Source organism: Carassius carassius, chromosome 1 (genome assembly GCF_963082965.1).
Source record: "Carassius carassius chromosome 1, fCarCar2.1, whole genome shotgun sequence".
NCBI classification, from domain to species: Eukaryota; Metazoa; Chordata; class Actinopteri; order Cypriniformes; family Cyprinidae; genus Carassius; species Carassius carassius.
In genome coordinates this window covers 18,956,165-18,982,604 of record NC_081755.1, presented here as the reverse complement: position 1 = coordinate 18,982,604, position 26,440 = coordinate 18,956,165, and the positions used below count along the sequence as shown (strand labels likewise).

General features: G+C 36.1%; 3 protein-coding genes and 2 gene segments (V, D, J or C); 3 read left to right on the top strand and 2 right to left on the bottom strand.

Moving 5' to 3' along the window:
• The window catches only part of LOC132140709 (NACHT, LRR and PYD domains-containing protein 12-like), a 538,723-nt gene that overhangs the window by 414,464 nt on the left and 97,819 nt on the right, over positions 1-26,440 (top strand). The window lies entirely within an intron of this gene.
• On the top strand, positions 52-1,613 carry rasd4 (rasd family member 4). Its single transcript, XM_059515959.1, has one exon. It carries the CDS (start codon positions 53-55, stop codon positions 794-796), a length of 744 nt encoding a protein of 247 aa, XP_059371942.1. The 5' UTR covers position 52; the 3' UTR covers positions 797-1,613.
• Positions 6,728-17,563, bottom strand: prpsap1 (phosphoribosyl pyrophosphate synthetase-associated protein 1). Its single transcript, XM_059549571.1, has 10 exons — positions 17,287-17,563; positions 16,704-16,756; positions 15,476-15,542; positions 14,791-14,963; positions 14,355-14,470; positions 14,114-14,169; positions 13,785-13,930; positions 8,299-8,369; positions 8,062-8,208; positions 6,728-7,429 (listed from the first exon to the last, which is right to left on the bottom strand). Exons 1-10 carry the CDS (start codon positions 17,367-17,369, stop codon positions 7,271-7,273), a joined length of 1,071 nt encoding a protein of 356 aa, XP_059405554.1. The 5' UTR covers positions 17,370-17,563; the 3' UTR covers positions 6,728-7,270.
• Positions 20,250-21,050, bottom strand: LOC132109591 (Ig kappa chain V-V region MOPC 21-like). The segment is given in 2 exon segments: positions 20,250-20,842; positions 20,932-21,050. Coding segments are annotated over 2 exon segments (330 nt in total).
• Positions 21,484-23,015, top strand: LOC132129011 (Ig lambda chain C region-like; the record flags this gene model as incomplete). The annotated part of the segment is given in 2 exon segments: positions 21,484-21,514; positions 22,610-23,015. Coding segments are annotated over 2 exon segments (336 nt in total), but the record flags the coding sequence as incomplete, so codon positions are not given.

The following is a 26,440-nucleotide window of genomic DNA, read 5'->3' as shown; positions in this document are numbered from 1 at the left end:
GCTCTGAAGGGGGTGTGGAATCCCCGCGATTGAGAAAGGCCATAAATAGGGTATGAGGACACACAAATCACAGATGCAGCTGCAACGTCTTACCGTTTGGCATTTCATACGCTCTGAGAGTTTGAATCCTTTACTGGAAGCTGCAGATCTTGGCTTTGGGATCGGGATCATGTCTCTGGAAGTGAAGGAAAAGACAGAAGTGCGCTTGGTGTTCATGGGAGCCGCAGGTGTGGGGAAAACAGCACTGATTAAACGCTTCCTACAAGACAGCTTCGACCCCAAACATCGGCGCACGGTGGAGGAGCTCCACAGCAAGGAGTATGAGGTGGCTGGAGTCAAAGTGACCATTAACATCATGGACACGAGCGGCAGCTACTCCTTCCCAGCCATGCGGAAGCTCTCCATCCAGAATGGAGATGCATTTGCCCTGGTCTACTCCGTGGACGACCCTGAATCCCTAGAAGCCGTCAAGAGACTGCGTGAGGAAATCCTGGAGGTCAAGGAGGACAAGTTCACACCCATCGTGGTGGTGGGCAACAAAAAAGACCGACTGCAAGAACGAAGGGTATCGGCGGATGATGTTCTGGTGAAGGTGGAACTGGACTGGAACAACTGTTTTCTGGAGGCCTCGGCTAAAGAAAACGAAAACGTGATGGAGGTGTTCAAGGAGCTGCTCCAGCAAGCAAACCTCCCCAGCCATCTCAGCCCGGCTTTACGCCGTCGCAGAGAGACCTTTCCCAAGGACATGAGTCTAAGACCACCCATGAACAAGACCAACAGCTGTTCTGTCTCCTAAAGCTGGTGAGAAAATGATTAGCGAGAGCGGAAAGAGTTGAGTTGCTTCTCAATGCCAATGTTGAAGCAAAGTGAAGATGTGGAAGGCTCTTTGAAGGCAAGCAAAGATGCTTTTGTTACATGGCAAACTTCCCCTAATCCTACTCCAAAATCAGCATCCTCTGCAGTGATGAAGGAAAAGGGTCAATGATTACAGACAAAGGGGAGAATGATCAAAGGACAATGAACTGTTGCATTTTTGTGCAAAGAATCTCGTGAATGTTTTGACAGTGGTTTTGAGTTCCTGAAGTTCAGTTGTGTGATCTGTGTTAAGAGCTTCTACAATATTAAATAATTTATGTGTCAAAATGTTCTGACTTTGCAATGTTGTAATGCCGTAGCATGAATGTTTTTTCTTTCTTTTTTTTACCATAATATGACTGTAATAAGACATTCTTTTGGTTTACAAATCATTGCACCAAGTATTGTAGTCACTGTGTCCATTTTTTCAAAATGTTTAGCACTGTGCACATGCACTTTTACTATGTCAAAAACTCATATGATGCACTGGTGTTTTTATTTTTGTTTTGTTTTGTTTTTTTGTAATAATTTCTTTTGGGTATTTTGCACATTTTTGATTTGCTGTAACATGTAAAGGAAAAAGAAAAGAAAAAGAAAACGAATGTCACCTAAAAGTCTTTCTGGCTGGCAGCAATTATCTTGATACAATTAATATATATGTTATGGCTTCAAGTAGTTTAGAAAAGACTTAAAAGTAGTGCTGTCACACAAATAATCATAATTAATCACCTCCAAAATAAAAGTTTTGGTTTACATTATCTCTCTCTATATATATATATGTGTGTATGTGTGAGTGTGTGTGTGTATACTGTGTATATATCAGGTATATAAATATAAACACATATATATTTAAGAAAATATGTTACGATTATATATTAAATATATTTATATATAATATTAATTATATGAATATAGATATATACATGTACATGCATATACATATTTTCAAAATATATACTGAATGTGTGTCTTTATAATAAATAAACTGTACACACACACACACATATTATATAAGCAAAAACCATTATTTTGGATGCGATCGTTTGACAGCACTATTTAAAAGACTTCAAACCAATGAAATAACAAATATTGTAGTATGGGAATTATACGATAAAGAAATGTGTTTTTCTTCAATCTCCATTCCTACACTCTCAAGGAAAAAAATAATAAGGGTAAAAAAGCTGTCACTGGGGCGGTGTCTCTTCAAAAAGTAAAAATGTGTACATTTTAGCTATGCACCTTTAAGGAGGCACCATGCACACTTTACAGGTAAATGTGTACCTTTTGAAAGTAAACTAATATATTTAAGATAAATAATATTTAAATAGTATTAACGACATAAATGCATTCATATATTGTATATTTGTCTAACCATTTCCAAATAGCTAATTAGAAGCTTTTTAAGATCATGAAAAATAAATCCAATCCAGTGTCGTCAAATTGTGTCCAGATCTCAATAAATTATCAATTTTTTATCAGTCCTAAAATCCAAGGAGCAATTAAAAATGAAGTGGCTGTCACAGCTCAAATTGCATGTTGGCAATCCTACAGGATTTGTCAAATATTGCCATCTTGTGGTGCATCAGCTGCCTTGAAGCTTAAATCTCATTTTTCATGCTGTGATTCACATGGAGTAAATACAGTTTCAATAAAACAAGGGGGAAATGTGTGTTTTGTTCAACAAAGGCTCATTGTTCCTTATACACACACAACAGGATGTCAACTAGTTCCTAAAACAGTCACAGTTAATGACCGATTGAATGAAAATGCAGGACCCTTTTTATGCATGTTGCCTACACAGCATCTAACTGCAAACAGGATCATACAATTTTGCACTGAAATGTCTACTGCATCACAGTAGAAAGAGAGAGTGGGCTGGGTGTCTGGGGTCTAAAGTAATTCCTCAGCCCTTTTTCTCACTCTGAAGGTGTAAAGATCTTGGAGTTTGGGCCGGGAGGCACGAATTAACCAGTAAACAGTCTGTCCGCAACCTGATAGCCGAGCAGAACTGTGAGCAGCTCCTGTGGCAGACTGAACTTCCTTAACTGGCGTGGGAAGTACACTCTCTGCTGGCCCTTTCTGATTCTAATACATATGCATTCAAACAAAATAAATGTAATTTAGAAGAAGCACTGCTGAAAGCATATTATCACAATTTTATTTTATAATTTTTTTTAATTTGACATGCTTTACCCACCCTCAGGTCATCCATGATGTAAATGGGTGTTTCTTCATCAGAACAGATTTGGAGAACTGTAGCATTGCATCACTTACTCCACGCAATGGATCCACTGAAGTGAATGGGTGCCGTCAGAATGAGCACGCCGCTCCAGTACATCAATAATGTCTTGTGAAGGGACAAGTTGCATTTTTATAATAAACAAATTTATCATTAAGACATTTGCTTTGCTTTCTTTTCTATTGTTTCGGCCAAAGATAATATAGCCCCCAATTCATAAAATTGGTTTCTCCTGTGATAAAGTCATCTCATTTGAACCAGATGAGAAATATGCAGATTAAGCCCCGTTTCCAAGAGAAAACAGTCCAAGCTCCAAACAAACATGTAAGTAGACTTTGATTTGAAAGGACAACAAGGGATGGCCATTAACAGTGGAGGATGCATTATTATGGATTAAGGAGTTGTTTTAGGCCAGAATGGACAGTTTAAGGTTAAAAACAACATAATGATGGACTTGTTTGATATATAGCTTTTATAATTCACAAGACATTAATTGATGGACTGGAGTGGTGTGGGTTATTGTGACCTTTTTATCAGCTGTTTGGACTCTCATTTTGACAGCAACCATTCACTGCAGAAGATCTTTAAAACAAGTAAAATATGCCAATGCAGTAAGCGAAAATATAATGGTGGAAAATATTTCATTGTTTCGGACACAGAAAGCTACTGCAATATTTCACAGAAGACTTGTTACATAAAGCACAAGTCATTCAAACTATTTTTTTAGTCCTTTTCTGATCTTTTCTAAATGAATCATGCACTTTGATTGCACTGAAACAAGTAAATCTTACATCGAACCTAATATCTCTTTTTAGCTGAGTCAGTTATGCAGGTTTGATACAACTTTCCCATGTAAAAAAGTTTCACAAAAAGTCTACGCACCAAAAAAAACAGTTAGCCATTTATACACACAAACTGTGAATATTTCCCCTTTCATACGAAAAGTAGATACAAGGTGTATTGTTTCCTGAAGCCAAAAGTGGGAAGTGACCTCTAAATGCTGCATGTCTAGTTCCTCTTTGAGTCTGGTTTAAACACACAGCTGTCTGTTCATCAGCTCTGGTCTGCAGTCATCCTCATGCAGATAAGTGTTGCTCTCCCAACACTGTTTCACAGATAACAGAGATTTAGTCCTGCTACAGCTGGAGAACAACTGGAGGTATGGGTTTTTATCTTTGCTACATGTTTGCACAACCTTTATTGTTCTTTCACAATGTTAAGAAGTTAAACAGTTATGTAATAATCTCAGTGTGGTGAATCTCACAAATTTAAAATGTCTAATTGTCGTGTCATGACTTTCTGTTTTCCGTAAATGACATAGATATGGACATTTTGGTAGAATGTTGGTAGCCAAAGACTTTTGATGGCCATTAAATTCCACCGCAGAAACAAACATAAAAATTCTCAATCATATTTGTTATGCTTCACAGAAAAAAAAGAAGGGAAGAAAGGGAAAGTAAAATACATTTTCATTTTCATTGAACATGTCTGTGTGGCTTTCACTTCAAGAAAATTTTAATTGCATAACCATCAAGGTGTTTCAAATGAATCCAAATTATATACACACACATCATGGTAGTATTTATTGTTATTATATTTTTTATAATAAAAAATATAATTCTGTACTGTAATATTGACAATTCACAATAGAGAATCTAATTTAAAAAGTGCAGATGCATTATGCTAATGTAATAACAGTCAAAAATATAATGTCACAATGCTAAACATTTTAATTATCTTAAAACATGCTATTTAGCTATTTATTGTTTCCGGGACGTTTTTGTGAATTTAGTTTGAGTCCCTTGACTTGGTCTAAGCTCCTCAGTGTCATGTGAACAAACCTGAGGAGTTTAGAGCAAGTAAAGGGTCTTTTACCAACTCATCCTCTAAAACTGAAGACCACCGATGACATCACATCCTGATGGACATTTTCAAATGCATAACGTGTTGTATTTTTATTTTATTTCTCAATAAAGACACACTTGAGCAGCATGAGGCAAATCACTTGTGTTTATTTACAAAAATAAGATTGCAAAGCAACAGCAGATTCAATACACTGTAGCAAAACCGTATGCTCTCCGTAAGGTCGGACCATATTTGCACTATTGCAAAAATATCACTAGAACGGCTCTGAATAAGGTTGCCATAGCAACCACTCGCTCGCTCTCACAGAGTGAGGCACTGGGAAACGGCTAGTCAACGTACAACTGAGGAGCACAGAAGTGGAAGACAACGTTAAAAGAATGAAGTGAACACGGAGCGGCAGCTCGGTGAACGAGACAAACGCACACAGAGGAAGTACAGGGACGTGCGGGGGGCAGTGCTGGTGCATGTTTTCTCTGTCCATCAGTGAACACGGTCTACATGACACACAAAAGTCATGCATTGTGGGTATCAGTTTACCAGTTGGTTTTACAATCCTACTTCAACCTCCTTTAAGATTTAATCAGGAAGTGAAAGCTAAATGGTTTTATCTGATTGGGTGGATGTCACTGCTAACAAGCCAAGTGATCACAGTATACTGCATTTAGTTAAGGCTAAATGTATCTGCAGTATATAACAGGCCTAGTATTGCTAATATAGTTCATTTAAGATAAAACCCTAAGTCTTATCTTCTATACCAGACAATACAGATCATGACATTAGCACACAAATGTAACACACTGAAACTGAGGAACATGCATTTTTGCTCCCTTAGTTTTGGTATACAGGATGCATTTTTTTTTTAACATTCACAGTACTTGGTTCATTTAGAGCTCAATCGTTGGTCATTTGGTGTAAACATTTAATACACAAATCAACCAACCAAAACCACTCAGAAACCAGCATTTTCTGTAACATACTACTCTTTGGTTTCTTAAAATGCGCACCATAGAGTTTAAGAATAGTTCACACAAAAATGTAAATTCAATATTTACGGTATCCACACTCCAATCCTGCATGACTTTGACTCTTTGAATATTTGAAAGAACATGCTGCAAACTCTTAGAACACTAACAACAACAAAGAAAGGATGGTTGTTCTTTTTTGCTTTTTTCCACAAACAAAAAGTCATACATGTTTAGAACGTGAAATCAGTAACTATAAAAGATTTCACTTTTGGGGGAACTATCCCTTTCATTTTGAAGGAGCTATGGTACAATGAAACCAAGATAAACCAGAAATACGGGAAAGCAGTGAAATCATCAGTTTTCCATAACAGTAGAGAGGTAACACTTAATAATAAAGTTCCATGGTCAACTGTATTACTCAACTAACAATAAAAATAACAATTAAAAGAATATATACTTTTAATACATTAACTCTTTCCCCACCGGGTTTCCATGTAATCACGGTTACACACAGGGGGCGCGATTACGAATCTGAATATGATGCAGTTGTAGTACTTGGTAAAAAGAAAAATTAAAATAGCATTTTGCAAATGTTGCTTTTTTTAATGACACTTTACCTACATTCAAGTGTTAATTAAAAAACAGAATGCATGAAGCTAGAATGTTTAAAAGTAGAGGCTCTGGTCTTTATTTTTATGGATTGCATGATATTAATACAACAAAATTTCCTGGGGATCATGAAATTTTAGCGAAAATGATAAAAACGCTGGAGGAAGCTGGTGGGGAAAGATTTAATCATAGTTCACGTTATTTTTATTTTTTTTCAACATTTACTAATATATTATTAAAATAAAAAGTTGTATCTGTTAAACTGAACTAATATGAACTAACAATGAATTTTGATTTGCTAATGTTAAAAAGATTAATGAATCGCTCATTGCTCGTTAATGTGTTAACTAATGTTAACCAATGGTAGCTTATTGTAAAGTTTTACCAGTAAATCTAAAACTGCTGATTTTACTGCAGAGTATCACTTAAAAGTAAAAAAGGGAGTAAAAGGTAAGTGGACGCTTGCATAAATTATGTTTTTTGCATGATTTCATATCTATATTCATATCTGCCCACTGCCAAATGTTAGAGTAAATATTCATTTATTTTAGACTTCATTCACTATATAATTTGGCAGTGGAGGTTTACTTTAATTGTTTTGCAGAGTAAAATGGGTTTATTTTGGGAAATGAAGGTGATTGCAGTGTTTGAATAGGGAACTGAATTGACACACCTCTCAATTGTGTAAGAGAGGAAATATTCCCCTAAACTCTGCACCTCACAATCTGTTTGTTGGCTAGTCGTCTACTGTGATATTGCGGAACAGGTAGGCCATGGACTCCCCGTTGTGAATGCGTCGGATAGCCTCGGCCAGGATCATGCTGACATCCACTGTCTTGATCTTAGGACACTGCAGCTTTTGCACCTCATGAGGGACAGTGTTGGTCACCACCACCTGAAAGACCATAAAGAGATCTCAAACAAACATCATTTTAAACACTTATTCACATCAATATTTACATGCAAATACATGCTATTCAAACAGCTGATGGACTTCAAGGTCATTCTCAGGAAATAATGGTGTCTGTCTATTTCTATTTCTTTATATTTCATTTGAAAGAGTTACAGCTGAACTTTCTTGAAGAATGTCATGCCCAAAGTATCAGGGTAGTATTTGCCATACACACTGAGGGAACCCCATATATATCCCAATGGTCAATAATATCTTTTAAATGGCAGTTTCGCAATGTTTCCGCTTTCCTAAATACACGGTTATGGTTGGTTAGAGCCTTGCAAAATCTAACCGTTACTTAAGTCACATTATTTCAACTGTAACATTATTTTCACAGTATTCTGGAATTGTCATGCTCTAAATGTGAATACCATCTGCCATGCAATTAATTTCAGATTATAATATGAATATTTTTTATTTTTATTTTAGAAAATGCATGATGCATGTAGACAGTAAGATCATATACATTTTACATTTACATAAAAGCTTATCTTTTTTTTTTTTTTTTTTACAGAATTAGAATGAGCCATTGACTTCTCATTGGACGTGCATTATAGACGAGCTGAAAGACTCACTTCATCTATGGCAGACTCCTCGATGAGACGCGGGGCGTCTGCAGACAAGAGGCCGTGGGTGGCCATGACGTAGATCTTATAAGCTCCTCTCTCTTTCAGGATCTCCGCTGTTGCCACAAAGTCCTCCACATCATCAATGATGTCATCCTAAAGGACAGAAACCACATGCACTGCTCATCACGTCAATCAAAAGTTACGGTCACACTGATAACTGGTCCAAAAATACACATTTCTTACGACAATGATGGCGATGCGGCCTCCAACATCTCCAACGACTGTGATGGGCGGTTTCTCCTTGGCCATCATTACTACAAAAAAAAACCAACTCGTTTTTCAAATCATCTCAGGAAATAGTTTGTAGACCAATAAGCTAAACAAACAATTTCCATCATTAGAGTAGATTGGGTAAGATGGGTTCAAGTTTATGCAATGGCCTAGAAGTTTAGGCAATGGCCCAACCAACCCAAGTATCATTTAATTATTTGAAAAGTCCTGCATGGACCCAATTACACATAACACTAGCTTACTTGTTGGAGAACGCTTCCCATTTTACCCCACCTACAATTCAACCCAAATAAGAATGAAAAACTCATGCCATGCAGAAATCAAAATGATCATCTCTTGGTCCCCAATATACCCAATCATAGAGGTAAACATCTAGAGGTTTACACTACGAGTCAGTGCAGGAAACTACACGTCAATCAATCTGTCCTCGAGTCAACATGACAGACTCCAGGACATCGCTGTAATTCAGGAGTGGTCAAGAAGGGCTAATGTCATTCATCCAGAGGAAGGGCACAGGAACACAGCCAAAACTCACACTCCAATCCAAGTAATCAAGAGAGAGAGAGGAAGACTGGTGGGTCGATAAAAGAATACAAGGGGGTTAAAGTTGTTATGCATGCCTTCAACACATGCCTTTCATCAAAAATGGGACCCACAATGCTTTTCTTTGTTTATACCTTCTGTATTTAAGCCTTCTAACGAGGCTTACGGACCATCTTTCCTAATCATATTAGGAGCCTTTAAGGAGCCGTTGTTCTGTAAAACAGCATCTTTGAAAGGCATCGTTCACAGAGGACAGGTTCTTGACTTAAAAAGAGCTATAGTAGATGAGTGAAAACGGAGGGAAGAGCAATCACATGTTCAAAACAGTATTTTTTTAATAGGGCTGGATATTTTTTTTCTGATATTATTAAATTAATGTGAATGTAATGTTATGCCGCTATTGACTGATTCATGGCTTTGAACAAACATACCACACCAATGAGTTAAAAATAAATAATAAAATTAAATAATAAAATCCGACCGCATTTTGTTTTACTAAACATATACTGTAAATAGTATCATAACTGCTGGTGTTATACTTATTACTCATTAAAACCTGTTCGCACAGTATTTGCATATTTCATGCATCTTTTCAAGATATGTAGGGAAGTGAATTTGTTTCACATTTACACCATGTTGACTACTTCATGTTTACTGCAGTTGGAATAAAGCTTTCTTCATCATTTTGTATGTCTTAATAATAAAGACAGTGTTACTTGAACATTGCTGTAGTTACATTTTAACATTGTAAAAGTAGTTGCAGTTTACAGTTAAAATAAATCACCCAGCCCTAATCTTTCTCCAAATATATACTACATTCTGGTAAGCAATGTTTAAATAACAAATATGTAATTATATTATAGTAAATGTTTTTAAAGTGAAAGATTTGTCAAGTGAAAGTGTCATCAGCCAATCAGCATGATAACGATGACGTAATTCTCCTTCAGTGATTGGTCACATGGCAGAGATTATCTTTATTCAAATGAGAAGTGACAAATGCAGTGACTACAAATACAGACAGTGATCTGCTGTCTGACAATGCTGGATACTGCAGCAAACAAAAAGCTATTCTGTTTTAGCCAAATTAACTTTAAAAGGTAGAACCAATTGACCAAAAGTGACATTTTTATGAACACTTCTCTGAAGACACGTTGACTCTCAGTGTAGTGCACACAACATGGGCAAACGACAAGTAAAAGTCAGCATAAATTATCAAAAAAACTATGGTACAGTTGCAATATTTAACATTTTGTTTGGCTAAAAATATCAAGTTTCTGAGAAACTTCACTACAAGTGATTTAATTTTAATTTGAGACTACTACACCCTGAAAAAAATAAAATATTTAATTAAAATGTATCAATATTTAATTACCAAAACTTTACTTTTGGTTTTCAACTAAATTAAAAATTAAATGTTTAGTAAAAAACGAATAATACTACTACTACTACTACTACTAATAATAATAATAACAAATACTAATATAAATAATAAATAAATGTATTAAATATTAGTAATAAATATTAAATAAATATTTATAAATAGTAATAACAACAACAATGAATATTAAATAAATAATATGTATTTATTTTCAATAATAATAATTTTGGTGCATAACTACTTCAAAATGTGGTGCTCATAGCACTAGACAATGAACATATGAATGGCTGACTTCTGTGTAGTGCCTTGTCTACATACTGTAGAGTGTAGACTATCAATAATTTAAAAATAAAAATAAAAAAATGGAATGCAAGATGATGTCCTGTGTGAACGACCCCAAAAAGCGCTGATAGCCAACGATAGTATTATGCATGGCAATAAATGTTTTCGAAACACAGTTTTTTTTCTGTGTACTTATAAAAGCTTATGTGAACAAAAATCATAGTATTATTTTTTTTTTTATTATTAACCCTGTATCTAAACCTCAATGAACTTTCACTAAACGTCTTCCTCTTTTTTTTTTTTTTTTTTTTTTTTAAGGTCATGTGTTTTCAAGACGATGCAGGGGTCTTGGTTCCAAGCAGGTAAAAGACTACCGTTTAAAACCTCTAGTCTAGGGATTTCTCATAAGCAGGCATGGAGTGTTGATTGGCAAGATGAGCCTGGATCACAAATAAAGGCATTTCTCTCAGACAGACATTCAATGGTTCCATTTCTGAACGATGGTCATTACATGGAATTCGAAAATAAGCACTTCAAATGAGGCTTCTTAGTTCTGTTCGACTAAAGCACTCTGAAGCTTAAATCCAATTTCTGTTACCATTATTAGGCTGGGTGGTATATCGGTAGATATACAAATGCCATTATGAGTGATTTTATCGGCTATTTTACTACGGCTTCTACTCATCAAAATTTAGAGTCACTATGTTTTATTTATCTATTTATTTGAATGTATAAGATAAAGCACCTTTAATTTGTTAAACAGTAAATTAGACGATAGCGCACAACTGTCATTAGGACATGGTTATTACAATACAAACTTTACATTGAAAATATTATATAGAAAATGTGACCGTTAGAATAATATATCTAAAAAACAAAACCTGTTTTGTGATATTTTGGACATACCAACCACCCATGCTCTTTATACTAGTTTATAATTATATTATTAAAATAATATAGAATATTTAAAGAACAAACATCTCTACATCACTGGGTTTACTGGTGGTAACTAAAGTGCTTCAGAGTGCTGGACCACAGACACTGAGAGACCTCGGCCACTGCACGCATGCAAGAGGAACCATTTGAGCGTGTTCACTGCGGTGATCGGTAGCAAAGAGAGTTAACCGTCATACTTGGGAGCTCTATGCCTGGGAACGGAGCTTGTTGTTTGCCTATTACCAATAAATAAACATCACGTTAAACAAAAATCCACACACAAATGATAGAACATACAGACATGAAACCAGGACTTCAACAATCCTCATCAAACCCTGAGAAAATAGATTTCACAAGCTTTACTTGGCTTTGCTTTGAAATCGCACAAATTGAGGGTCTTTTCAGGATTGTCAAAGTCCATACAAAAACCATAAATGTACATCGAGCTACTTGAGCAATGTGTGCGTAGACTAAGACACTTATCACACAAGACCTGCTCATTCATTTCAAATCAACCCTCTATAGACACATTGGCAATTGAATCGCCCTTAACTAGTACATTTTTTAGTTTACTCTTGGTCATTCAGTGTTGCTTTAAAATGATCCATAATGATATTAATCTACTAATAAGAACTATAAAACGCACTAAGGATTACTGATAATTAATGAGCAGCTGCATTTCTGAATATGAATCAGGTTTTGTGCTTTCGCTCAAACTTATTTGCCGAAATTTAAACGGATGATAATAGGTGAGCACCAGCCAATTAGATTGCAGTTTGCACAGTCGCGCAAAAAAACCCGGCAGTATTTAAAAGCTGAATTATTCCAAAGGAATGGCGTTATTTTGACAGGAAAATAAAGCAAAGTATGTCGCTTATATATAGCTTATCAATTCACTTCAGAGTGAATATATATATATATATATATATATATATATATATATATATATATATATATATATATATATATATATATATATATATGCTAAACTATAGCCTACATAGCATCCAACTCACACACTTGGGAGTAAAATCTGAGAATTTATAACCCATTGGCTAATATTACTCATCATTTAGTCACCCAGAGTGAAGATTAATTTGCATATTCGAGGGATTTACTCGAGGGTTGAAAACGGTAAATATCATAAATGTGTGTTTATGATCTTAATTCCCTTCTATACTGAGGTAACTGTGTGCTCAAGACAAAACATAAGTAGGAATCTAGAACAATTAGCAGATGGGATAGTGAAAATAATAACTGGGTCTAGATGATTGACTCATCCGTTTCACTTATTGGTTGGTTTCTATCAAAACACATGGAATCTAATTCTTGTAACAGAAATATAACATGTCTTGAGTAGTTCTTTAATTGCTGGTCTCTATATACACATGCTTCAAACAGATCTACTTTGAAATCCTTTTTGAAAAATCTCAAGACCATACAGAGTCGAGCACTGTTTATCTGAAATGAGTCACCAAGCAAGTTGCTCTAAAAAAAAAATTGACCACTAGATAGAGCCAAAATGCCAAAAAATTGTGCAGCCCTAATACCTGTCACTTTTGAGTATTTGTTAGTTGGACTGATCAATCGGTTTAGACTCAGTGCTGTCTGAGTGGCTCGTTTCAGAAAGTTTTGAGACAAAGTCTTTGTAAACATCTAGAGACCGGGATAAATGAATGGGGGAAGGTTTAAAAAGAAAAAAAAAACCTCTTGACCTATCTTGAACTCCTTAATCTCCAGAATGAGCTATTTTGCAAGCAGAGTGCTGCAATCGAACCCTTAATTCAAAGGATCATTGTATGAACTAAACTTTTCAAAACACATGTTGTTGTTTTTTCACCCCAAAAGCAAAAAGGAAAGCTAAACAATTCTGTAAATTTACTTTGTAAAAACAATAAGTCTTCTTTGCAATGTGGTATTATTTTCAGAACAGTTAAGCACATTTCTGTTCATTGGCCTTTGTAGTTGTGTTATAATATTCATGTATATATATATATATATATATATATATATATATATATATATATATATATATATATATATATATTTATAACAGTGATGAGAATTAAATTCTTCGGTTTTCCTAAAAAAAACAAAAAGTGTCCCATAAATATTAAACTTCAATTCTTTGGAAAAATAATAACCTAGTGTTACTTTCTTTTGATTAATGGGGTGAAATACTATCAGGGAATGTCTTTCTGATCTAGTTAGTGTTTGTTAACCCGGTTTAACCTCTTAATAACATTAAGACTAAGTCACTGGTTGGAGCTGAAGGGATTCAGAGTGTGGTGACTCTTACATGGCAACTCCAAGCCGGAGTGTCCAAAGGTGTTGCGGACACATGGAGGAGAATGGCGCCCATCTGCCATGTCGGACTCCGAACACTGTGCTTCTCCGTGCATGACGGCCAGACCAAGACGCAGACGCTCGGCAAACGACTGAGCCCTGAAGAGAAGCGAGACATACAGAGATCTTCCTTATGATAGTGGCTGGTTTTGGAGTTTTTTTTAAGCATTCCATGGGTTTTCTCTTTAAATCAGAAATAAAATAAAATAAATAAAGTCTGCCAATTCCATCTAGGCCTGGTTTTATCTATGAAAAATACAACACAGATCCAGGAGCCATTACCTTTTTGCAGCAGATGGGGACTTGGCTACAATGATAGCGTTTCTATAATCAGGAATCTACACAAAATAGAAATGGGAAGAACAAATAAATTCCTTTCCCTATATATATATATATATATATATATATATATATATATATATATATATATATATATATATATATATATATATATATACACACACATACATATACACACACACACTTATATAAAAAGAAGTTAATAGCTGTAAATGCTGCCTACCTCCTCCTGAATGTACTGCACCAGGAATGGAGAAGCCCGCAGGTTGTCCACAGGGAATGCAAAGAAGCCCTGGATCTCTTTCTGGTGCAGATCCATGGTGATTATATGAGTCAGACCTAGTTTGCAAAGCAAATTATTAAAAGCTGCTGAAATAACACTCTGGATCACAATGGTGTAACACACAACCATATCAGTAAACCGTTTAGACACATTGGACATCGTTGATCTATTTTCTGAAAGCTAAAATGCTAAGAATTAGTCAATGTAGACAAATAAAAACTGTGTATTGATTACCTTTCAATCAACTAACATGGTCATGGAGCAGAGACTGAAGCAGTCAACCATAAAATAAATAAAGACTGATCGTGGTGTCCACCTTTTTGACTGTTACTCTTAAACCAGAAGTAGGAGCACGACAGCCATCGTAAGCCCTTACCTGCTTTAGCTAACATGGAAGCCAGCAGTTTGCACACTATAGATCCTCTCTTCCTCATCTTACACTGTTTACTGTAGGGGAAGTACGGGATCACGCCGATGATGTTCTTGGCACAGGAGGTCTTCAGAGCGTAGGCCATAATCAGCAGCTCCATAATAGCAGTGTTAACATCTCTGAAGGACACAGGCAAATGGACCTCAGCTAACGGTTCTAAAGAGCTTCAAGAGAACTGCAATCTGAGACATGCAATTTAACACAAAAAAAGGCAAGATGCCCTGTAGACAATCACTTTGTACCTTCTGTGTTCCACGAAAAAAAATAAAAAGAGGGCAAATGTCAAAATAGGCAAATAAAGTGCACATTAAAAATCTCATTTAATGTATAATCATGCTCTATTCATGATTTTATATTGGCAAGTATATGGTGAATATATAATGTATGGCCTAACTCTAAATGGCTCACTCGCTTGCACTCTCTCTCTCTCTCTATATATATATATATATATATATATATATATATACACACACAGATGACAGCTCAAGCAAGATAAGGATTAAGATCAAACAGCAAATAAGCTATAGTGTTATGCAAAAATTAATAGGCACAAGTTTAAACAGTCTGAGCTTATCAGAGTTTAGTAAGCATGCTGATGTCCTATTCTGAATCGGATTCAATACACTCTTACCTGGGAATGGTTTGGATGATGAAGATGGTCTGGCCTCTCACAGACTCTTTAATCTCAACTCTCGTTTCTGTCAGAGAAAAGCAACATCATCAAAATATTGTTAAATGGATTTTTGAGTTGCCACTAACCTGTTTGGGTGAACCTCATGAAGAAGAGGATACATTTCCCTCAAAATAAATATAAGAAACTATATTTTGAAGCGAGAATGACATTTTTTTTTTTTTTAAAGTTATTTCATCTAAAATATATGGTAACACTTTAGTGTAGGGACCAGTTGTCACTATTAACTAGTTGCTTATTAGCATACATATTACTAGCATACTGGTCATTAATTAGCATATATAAAGCACATATTCTGCATGACCATATTCTACATCCCAAATCAATAATTCAACTTAACTACCTTACTATTAACTAAAAAGCAGTAATTAGGATTTTTTTTTGAAGCTAAAGTCACAGTTAATAGTGAGAATTGGATCTAAAATTTGCAATAGTCAGTGTATTGCACAGTATAATCATTTTCTATTCTTAACTGTTTTAATTCATTTTAAATTAATTTTTTTTTAATTTTACAATTTAAAAAAAATCCTTGCAATTTTTTTTATAATTATTTTACTATCTTTTATGTAAAGCACTTTGAATTACCATTGTGTATAAAATGTGCTATATAAATAAACTTGCCTTGCCTAAAATAAAGTGTGACCAAATGCATTTCATCATATACAGTGTAAGTGTAGTGTAAGTAAAGCAGCATTATTGTTCGAACAGGTTTTGAGGACGGCATTATTTGAGAATCTTGCAGCAAATCGTTCAGACGGCTCTTTGGAGAGCGTCAAATGTTTGCTGAGAGTCATGAGCGTCTGTAAAGTAAAGGCTGTGTGGAAAGCCCTTATATAAAGACACACGGGCGCTCATTCAGAGCAGTCTAAACTCATTAACATCAGAACGAGGTTAACAAGACATCCATGTGTGCCTACAAATAACACAATTATTAGTCAATGTGACCCGTTAAGTTTTGTGTGATTTCTTAAACACTATTGTTACGAACTATGCAAACTGAGACGGATACAGACAGGTGTTGTTGTTTTTTTTAAACTGCAAGAATGAAGTGATTACTGTAATGAGATTTTTTCACATCTATGAGTCCATGTCGAAAGCGTCAGGGGGCCAAGGGTCACTCTGTCAACACCAGAGTATGTGTGTGTGTAAATAAAGCATGATTGATCACCTCTGTTCGACTCCTGATAAACTACAGATTTCCCCAGCTCAACTCCAAGACGCCTGCGCAAAAACACACACAAGCAGAAATCAACACAGGTATGCCAAACGCTTTGAAAGAGAGCTGCATGAAAACCTGATTGAACAGATTGTATTATTTCAGTCACGGTTTGCAATGAATGCAGACTATTTCCAAGAGCAGTCAGTCACATGCACAGCTTATGTGATGAATAGCCCACTGTTCACCAGATTTCTGCTCTCTTCATGCGGAGAAAACATTGCATTTACTTTCCACAGTAAGTACAGTTCAAACCAGACGTCGACATACTTATAGCCATACTTTATAGATTAATTATTTCAGTTATCAGTCAAATTCATCATAGTATACATTACTGCAGCTGGCAGGAGGATTTTTTTTTTACAAGTTGACAAGAAAACAATGACAAAGAAGAAGGCCAGGATGTGGTGTTTTCTGCTCGATCTACAGGCCAAAATCTCAAAAACATCACTACATAATTCATATAACATCAAGATCGGCATCTAAAATCAAGATCTTTGTTAAAATATTGAGCAGCTGGTCGTAGGATACTCACTCAGTGATCTTCTTAGAGAGTTCAGTGCACGCGGGAGTTGAGTTGGCAGAGAAAACACGATAACCCCCTTTAGCCACGTTCATGATCAACTACCTAATGGTCAACAACCAAACTAAAGACGTATACTAGACTAGACTAATGCTACACAGTCGCGTGGCTTTATCGCCGTCTCATGTGGGAATGTTTACAGCTAATGAAGAAGTCCAAAGGCTGCTCTGCAAGTTTACTGTGGTTTCTTCTTCTTCGTCGTCTTCGTCTTCTTCTGAGGCGCTTTAGGCGCTTGGCAAACCAGCTAACACTGATTTACCGCCACCTGCTGGACTGGAGAAAGATAACAGGACTACAATTCTATGATCCTTTTTATTCGTTCTAATAGACAAGTCTCTTTCAAATATGAAATTAACTGTACATATGTTTTCCTTAGTGCTCTTCACAGTGTATTTTCCAAAGTAAATTTAAGTTTATATATTTCAAATACTTATGTTTACATTATTCTCTTCTTTCCATATGCATGCCATTCTGTTGTTATACGTTTTGCAGATTCAGGTTGGTTACTAGGTGTACATAAATTATTTGTGTGTTTACCTATTAAATGCAGAGTCTTATTGAGCCCTGTATATGTCCTGTTCTGAGACGAGTAACTTGTTTCCTCCCTCGGATTTTTACCCATATCTCTTCCTAAATCAACTTTGCTTTGAATAATATAATAGTGTCTTCCTGTATCATTAATAATGCAGTGAGGCCAGCCGAGTGAGGGACTATACCTAACACAGAATGCACTGGGTAGCGTATTCCCGCTGGACCTATGCTAGCAGGCTGCCAGCTCGTAGGAGGACTTACAAGTCACAGACCAACTGTGTAGCAGTGATATTTTCAATGACAGAGACAGCAAGGGTAGCTTGCCAAGGGAAGGAAACATGAAAGACTTACTATGGGAATACACACGTGGGATTGCCCGAGATAGGAATCACAACACATGGTGGCACTAGTCAAACACTGGCTGATTGACAGAGCAAGTGCCTGACACCAACAGTACTGGAGGAACCCAGGATTCTGAACTGAAGAACTCATCTGAGGAGAATAGCGCACGCATTCAGTACATGGAGTGAAAGGGTGCACGAAGAAAACTGACACCGAGCAGGTCCTGGGCCCGGTTGCATAAATCACCTTAAGTGTAATTTTCCCTTAAGTTTGCCTTAGAGGTTCCCTTAAACTTAAGGGTTATAGCAGAGAGCAAGATCGGGAGAGATTTTGAGGCTGGAATGCACAATGGCCTTCTGCTCGGTGACAGTGGATGCCCCTACCAACCATGACACCCTTCATGAATCCACTTAACACTGCACAGGCATATAATCATTTGAACAGTCAACTTGGATGTATATATATAACAAAAATTATTTGAATGTTGTACAATTATGTTTTTTAAATGTTAAAATTGCTTAACTTTAACTAAACAATATGTTGCCTTATTGATTATATTTTATATGAATATATATAAATATATTGTGATTTGCTTATACTAATGATAGACATAGTTTTACACCTGTAGGAAAGATACAATGCGTTGACGCAAACAAGGTCTGTTGTCGAGAAGATGATCCGACCGCTTAAAGATTTCACTGTCTCCACAGCAAGCTGCATGTTGAGCTATCAAGGGCTTGCAAAATTATTGTGGCCTGTCTTGTTCCTTTCAACATTTCGAAGACATATTCTGCCTGTGATGAGTTCGAAGATGAGAGGCATGAAGCAGAAGAGGTTTATGAAGCTATAATAACCTGCAGCAAGGTTTCCAGCAGAATGGATTTGCTGTTAGAGATTCCATTGTGAATGACTTCTTTATCTAACATTATTGCAAAGTAGTTGTAGCATTAGTAATATTACAAATAAGATAAATAAATACAACACTTTTAAGATGTATGCATTTATTCATCAACTGATGTGAGCTATCCCATTGCTCTGTAACTGTAGAAGTTTGTTGTTGAGAATGAAATTGTTAAGGTCTTGATTTTCCTTCCCATTTTTCAGTTTTTCTATTTCTAACAGTAGTTTGGTCTTTTGTAGCTGCTGTAGGACTTCCCTCTGCAGTTCTAGAAATTTGTCTGCTGCCTGGTTTGGGGTGCTGCTGGTGCTCTGTCGGTGCTGAAGCTGCTTTTCCTGGGATTGCTGGGAAGGTCTAATGCATGAAATGTATGCAGTACCAATTATCATATTATTTTGTTATTGTATATTATTATGCATTATATATGTCATGATCTTTAAAATGGTTTAGTCTCATAGCAGTGATAAGTTTGATTTCATCTACAGTATCATTTCCTCCCACTGTTTGTGTTTTTTGTCAGCGGTTACAAGGGGATTAAGTTTGCTCTTTATAATCATTTTTTCTTTTCCCATACTCATTTAGAAGTATACACTTCTCCTCCTCTGTCCAATCTTATCCATCTTTATCATACATGTCCAGCAACCAATGAAAGTTTCTACAAAAGTATAATTAAAAAAAACAAAAAAACATATAAATTCTGTAAAATATCTGTAAATGTAGTAACATATTATTTTATTTTTACTGGTTTTCTGTTTGCTTTTCAATTTTATTTTATCATTTTTGGGGCTTTTGAATGAAATCAGTCCCTGAGGGACGAAGGAAACGCTTTGCATTTTCCAGTACTAGTTTGGGCCTTGGTGCTTACTTGAGCATGAAATTATAATATCTGTTTATGAGTTGTGAATCATATCTATCATAGTTATTACAACCAGTTTTATGTTGTCAATTTACCTTTGAAATTAGTGAAGGTCTTTTATGAATACTTACAGCAAATGTAATTGTAATTTTGTCAGAATGATTGGAAATGATACTTGTACAGTACCATATAGCTGTAAATCTACGGAACAATAAAATTATTCATGTAAGGGCAAAGTAAAACCATAATGTTATACATGTTATAACAATAATTTAAAATATTCATGCATTAAGATAACTGACCATTCATTTGGTGTGCCGTCAGATTGCACATGGAATCATTTTGGTCAATCCACTGTGTGCTTTTATTTAAAAAAAAAAAAAAGCCAAGATAAATCTGTACTTGTTAGTTTTGGTCTATGATCTGTGTCTCCTAGCCAAATCTAAATCATAACTATTAGTGAAAAGCAAACAAGTATGATATTAAGTGTTCAGTCCAGAGTAATATGAGTGCAATGTGTCTAAATCAGTAGTTCCTCTTTCACTGAAAGGGTTTTAGTACAGCTCTGTACCACCGTGTTAATGGAAATTCATAATGCTGCTAACAGTAATAATCTCCTGTGTCTTCAGACTGGATATTTCTGATATTGAGCATGAAGTTTGTTCCTGATCTCCCATCAGTGAATCTCTCAGAAACTCCAGACACTTTGTTACCAACACTGTAGAACAGGAGTTTGGGTGTTTGTCCGGGTCTCTGGTGATACCAGGCTAAACTGGATGTTAAACCAGTACTGCTGGATTTGCAGTTGAGAGTGACGCTGCTTCCCACAGACACCGAATCCACCGACGGACTCTGAGTCAGAATGATCTCAGCTGAACAACCTGCCATCATTGTTACAGTCAAACAGATGACACATGAGAAAAATGAGAAAAACATTCATAACTCACTGAATATTCAGCTTTATTCTCACCAGCAAGAGAAAGCAGTAGAGAGCAGATCATCAGAGCGTTTGCAGTCATCTTTGCTAGGATTGAGAGAGAACAGATGAGAGCTGCTGTTTTCAGTCCTGATCGATGACAGTCAGTCTTAAACAGAGGGGGGTGCACTTATTCAAAGCTGCTTCCTTTCACAGAAAATGTGTCACATATGTATCACATTTTGAGCTTTGACTTTAATTTAGTTCGAAAATCAATTATATGTGTTTCCCCCCACAAACACAAAGATTTTGTATCAGATCAGCTTATATTTCTCAAAAGTTTCCTACACACTGGTGATATTTCCCGAACATTCAGTAGTAAACCATCAGTGAACCAGCTGGAGTTTAAATTGTACTTTTTAAAGTGTACAAACATATTACAACATGTTTTTCTTTTTAAGAATGTCATTTCTAGTTTTTACTGGTATGTAATTGAGCACAATGTTAAAAGTGCAGCAGTTGTGTAGACAGTGTACAGTGCAGCTGCTGAAGCATGCAGAGGTTTTTGTGCAGCTGCTCTATTAGTTTCTATCACTGTGATTAACTTTCGGCGGCGGCACCAGACTGGATGTTGGCAGTAAGTAAATATTCTAAATCATTTAATACAATACAACATAGTCATATTACTATAAATTATGGCATTATTATAATTTGAAGGTTTTCATTTGTATTTGAAAAAAATAAACATATTTTCTATTTGATATACTAACAGTAATATTTTTTAGTGTAAGTTTATACTGTATTTGAGAGTCTAACTATGAAAACATAATATAAACGTCTTACATAAAGAATATTTTGACATAAATAGTTTTGGCCAAAAGATATTTAATGGATTTGTTTCAAATAACAGTTTATTATTTAAGTTTGCTAACTTGGCATTAGTGAAATGTATTTTACTACTCCCTTGAAACAGAACACTTCAGCATACTTTTACTTAAAATAATACACTTTAAAACAGTGCAATAAAGTGTGATCTGAATAGAATGTTTTTGGACACATAACTGCATTTTAAAAACTTATTATAATAATTTAATTTAAATTCAATTCAATTAGTTAAACAGTAGACACTTAAGTAGAACAAAAGTACATCTGAATATGTCATTTCATAATTATATTATAGTAAACTGAAATATACTGTAATTTCTATTGAAACTTCTATGTACTTCAATATATTTGTAATTGCACATGTGTTATGATGGAATGTGTCTACAGTTTAGCAAGTTTAAAATCCATAAACTTTAAATGCATCAAAGTTAAAATTATAATCAAATACTTTTGTGTAATATGTTAGTCAACAAAATTAAGTGTACACTAATAATTCCAAACAAAAGTTTTTTTTTGTTTTTTTTGTTTTGTTTTGTTTTTTTTCACAAGGATACAGTAAACGGTACATTTTCAGTTTACATCGACTTTCATTATTGACTCTTTTCTGGATGTATGTTATTGTGGTTGTATTGAGCAGTTACTTCAGTTATAACTCCATGGCTTCCCAAACATGTTATTAAACATCTGTCATTATGATTACATTTAATTAGTCTTGAAAAACTTTCATCATATATTACTTTGTCTAAACAGATAGGGATAATGTCTGTTACATTCATCTGTAAAAAAATGTGTTGAGATGTATGTTAAGTGAGTTCTCTGTTGTCCCGCTGCTCTGCTCTTTTCTCAGGCGTCACTCCTCCTAAACTGAGCGTCCTGTCCCCGTCCCAAGCAGAGATTTCAGCGACACTGGTGTGTGTGGCCAGCGGGGGCTTCCCGTCAGACTGGAGCTTGAGCTGGACGGTGGACGGCAGCAGCAGGTCTCAGGACAGCAGCCCTGGGCTCCTGCAGGAGGACGGTCTGTACAGCTGGAGCAGCAGCCTGACTCTCTCTGAGCAGCAGTGGATGGAGAGCGTCTCAGTGAGCTGTGAGGCCACACGCAGCGGCCAGCCTGCCGTCACTCGACAACTGACCAGAGATCAGTGCTCACAGTAGACCTGCTGCAGCCTTCCTCGTCTCACCTCTCTGATTTCATTCATTCAAGAGATGCTATGATTCTTCTCTTTTATACCTGAAATAAAAGCTTTTATCTTTCATTCTCTTCTTGGTCCTGTTGTGACAAATACATTCCACTGAATATTCTACTAATATTCTACTGGCCTCTAAAAATATCATGAGGTGGTTATGACATCTGAATGAACTATAATTCAATGGTTAAAAAAGAATTTGAGATGCTGAGAAAAAAAATGTTTTAGGAAGACTTGAGAATGTCACATTGTATGAAATGTCAACTTCTCTAAAGTATTTCAGGTCTAATATTCAAATAAGCTTCAGTGAAGCATGAAAACACCTGCTGAGTCTATTATAAACCGAGAATGGTCTCGAAACAGCATTCCCCACAGTGTTGCTTTTGTAACAATAAAAAAAAAACATTACTAGTTTTAATTTTCAAATGGTTTTCAGTAATTGAAAAAAGCTTTATTAATATAAACTAAAACTAGATGAAAAATACTTTAATATTTTGTAAATATATTAAATTTAAAAATATAGAAAAAAATTAAATGTTGCCTTAACTGAAATAAGTTCAAGCTGAAGAATTAATATTAATAATACAAAAACTAAGACAAAATAAAGTTACAATTAAAAAAATAGATACATGAAAATAAAAAGGACATAATAAAACTGATACACTTAAGAGAACTTTTATTAATTAGACGTCACAAGGTGGCCACATAAGAAATCACACAAGAAATCACACAACTGAATTGTTATAAAAGTTTACAAAGACAAAATAAATACATGTATTTTATTTTATTTTTTTTACAGATCATCATGTACAATACAAGTAGGATGTCGTTCCAAACCTGTATGAGTTTCTTTTTTCGGCTAAATACAAAAATATATTTTGTATAATATGTGTAACCAAACAGTTTACGGTAGCCACTGACTCCCCAAGTATAAAAAAAGAAAATGCTATGGAAGTCAATGGGGACCAGAAACTGTTTAGTATATTCTTCAGAATATCTTCTTTTGTGCTCAACAGAGGAAAGAAAGTTATACAGGCTGGAAAATGTATGTAATTGTATATTCACTTCTGATTTTTTTTGAAGTTGTCTGAACGCTTGTTTTAAGCTGGTCAGATGTTTTCAAGGAGGACGAATGTCTAGTTTTGTGGTGTGAGTGTGTGTGTGTGTGTGTGTGTGTGTGTGTGTGTTTGTGTGTGTGAGTGTATGTGTGTGTGTGTGTGAGTGTTTGTGTATGTGTGTGTGTGTGTGTGTGTGTGTGTGTGTGTGTGTGTGTGTGTGTGTGTGTGTGTGTGTGTGTGTGTGTGTGTGTGCTCTTGTTTTTGTGACATCAGGACACAACTCTGTATAATGACATGGGTATGACACAGGTATTACAAGGAGAGGGTGACTTATGAGGACATAACCCATGTCTCCATTTTTCAAAACGCTTATAAATCATACAGAATGAGTTTTTTTGAGAAAGTAAAAATGCACAAAGCTTCCTGTGAGGGTTAGGGTTAGGTGTAGGGTTGGTGTAGGGCCATAGAATATACAGTTTGTACAGTATAAAAACCATTACGCCTACGGGATGAACCCACTTTTCACAAAAACAAAAATGTGTGTGTGTGTGTGTGTGTGTGTGTGTGTGTGTGTGACTGGCTGCAGTGTCTCTCAGCTGTATCAGTGCAGTGTAGTGTGACAGAGGTTTTTGTACGGCTCTTTATCACCGTGTGAGTATGTTACCAGTGTGGTCACTCTGACAGAAGTAATGTCCTGCATCTTCAGGCCGGACTCCACTGATGGTCAGAGTAAATTCTGCTCCATGTCCACTTCCTGTGAATCTAAAAGGAGCTCCAGTGAGTCGATTTGTGGCACGATTTATGAGTGGTTTAGTAGCTCCTCCATTTTCCCTGAAGTACCAAGTCATGTGGTCATTCAGATGCACCGGCCTGTTGGCTTTGCAGTTTAATTTCACTTCTTGTCCTGGTTGGGCTGCTATTGTTAACGGTGTTTGAGTGATGACAATCTGTCCTCGGCAGTCTAAAAGAGTCAAACATACCATGAAATAACAAAGTATAGCACATAAGTTAGTGCAATAAAGACCTAATTATACAAACCCTGATTTAATGCTAAAATCATCGAAATAAAAATGATGATGGAAGTCATAGTTGTTCTGTGATAATTATTCTGTGTTAAACTACAGACTTATATACACTTACAAAGCACTGAAGCATGTGCTGCCAATGCAAAGTGCTGCTGTATATGTAAATGTTCAGTGTAATTAGAGGAGAAAAGTCCAATTTAGGAGCAAATACTCATAAATAACATCCAGCACTATTAGGAATGTACTGTACACAAACATAAAGAATCATCTTTTTTATGGCCAATCAAACTCAGTGGCTTTCGAAATATCCAAGAAATAAATAACTAATCAAATCTGTCACTTAAGTGCATATACCATGCATCATGAATCAGGTAAATGCAGACCTCAGTGTGTATCAGTCTCTCCTCTCTTCCTTCTCTGCAAATGTCTTCACGGCTAAAACATCCTACTACCACAACAAAATTAACAGCTGTTGTGACGCTCGGACACTCTTCAAGACTTTCTCTTCTCTTCTTAATCCTTAATCCTGCTCAAGACTGCAGTTTTCTTCACAAATAAGACAAGATCCATCAGTGGCCAATTCTCCACACCGCAGACTGAGGACAACTTCACAATGACCGACGCACACTCTTTCTTCTCCTTCTCCCCACTCTCAGAGATGGAGGTCTCCAAACTTCCCCTGTCCAATCATCCTACTACTTGTCCACTTGATCCGATCCCCACTCACCTCCTTCAAGCGATCTCTTCTTCAGTCATACCTTCGCTTACTCACGTTATCAACTCCTCTCTTCACTCTGGAACATTTCCCTCAGCATTCAAGCAGGCTCGGGTAAGCCCACTGCTCAAGAAACCATCTCTAAATCCAGCGCTTCTTGAAAACTACAGACCGGTATCCCTTCTTCCATTCATTGCAAAGACACTTGAGCGAGCTGTGTTCAACCAGTTTTCTATGTTCCTTGTATAGAACAACCTCCTGGACAGCAACCAATCTGGCTTCAAAAGTGGCCACTCAACTGAGACTGCTCTGCTCTAGGTTACTGAAGCCCTGCGACTAGCAAGAGCAGCTTTAAAATCCTCGGTACTCATCTTACTGGACCTGTCTGCTGCTTTTGACACAGTTAATCACCAGATTCTCCTGTCCACCATCAGAAAGATGGGCATCTCTGGAACAGCACTCCTGTGGGTTAAGTCCTACCTCTCTGACAGATCCTTCAGTGTGTCTTGGAGGGGTGATGTTTCAAAGTCACACCACCTTGCTACTGGGGTTCCTCAAGGCTCAGTACTTGGACCACCTGCAACTTCTGATGCAGTACTGACACCGACTGGACTGAAGTGTGAAGCACAGGCAGGTGAAAAAATAAAATTATAATAATAATTTTTTTTTATTCTCTTGCATAATCATAATATTGTA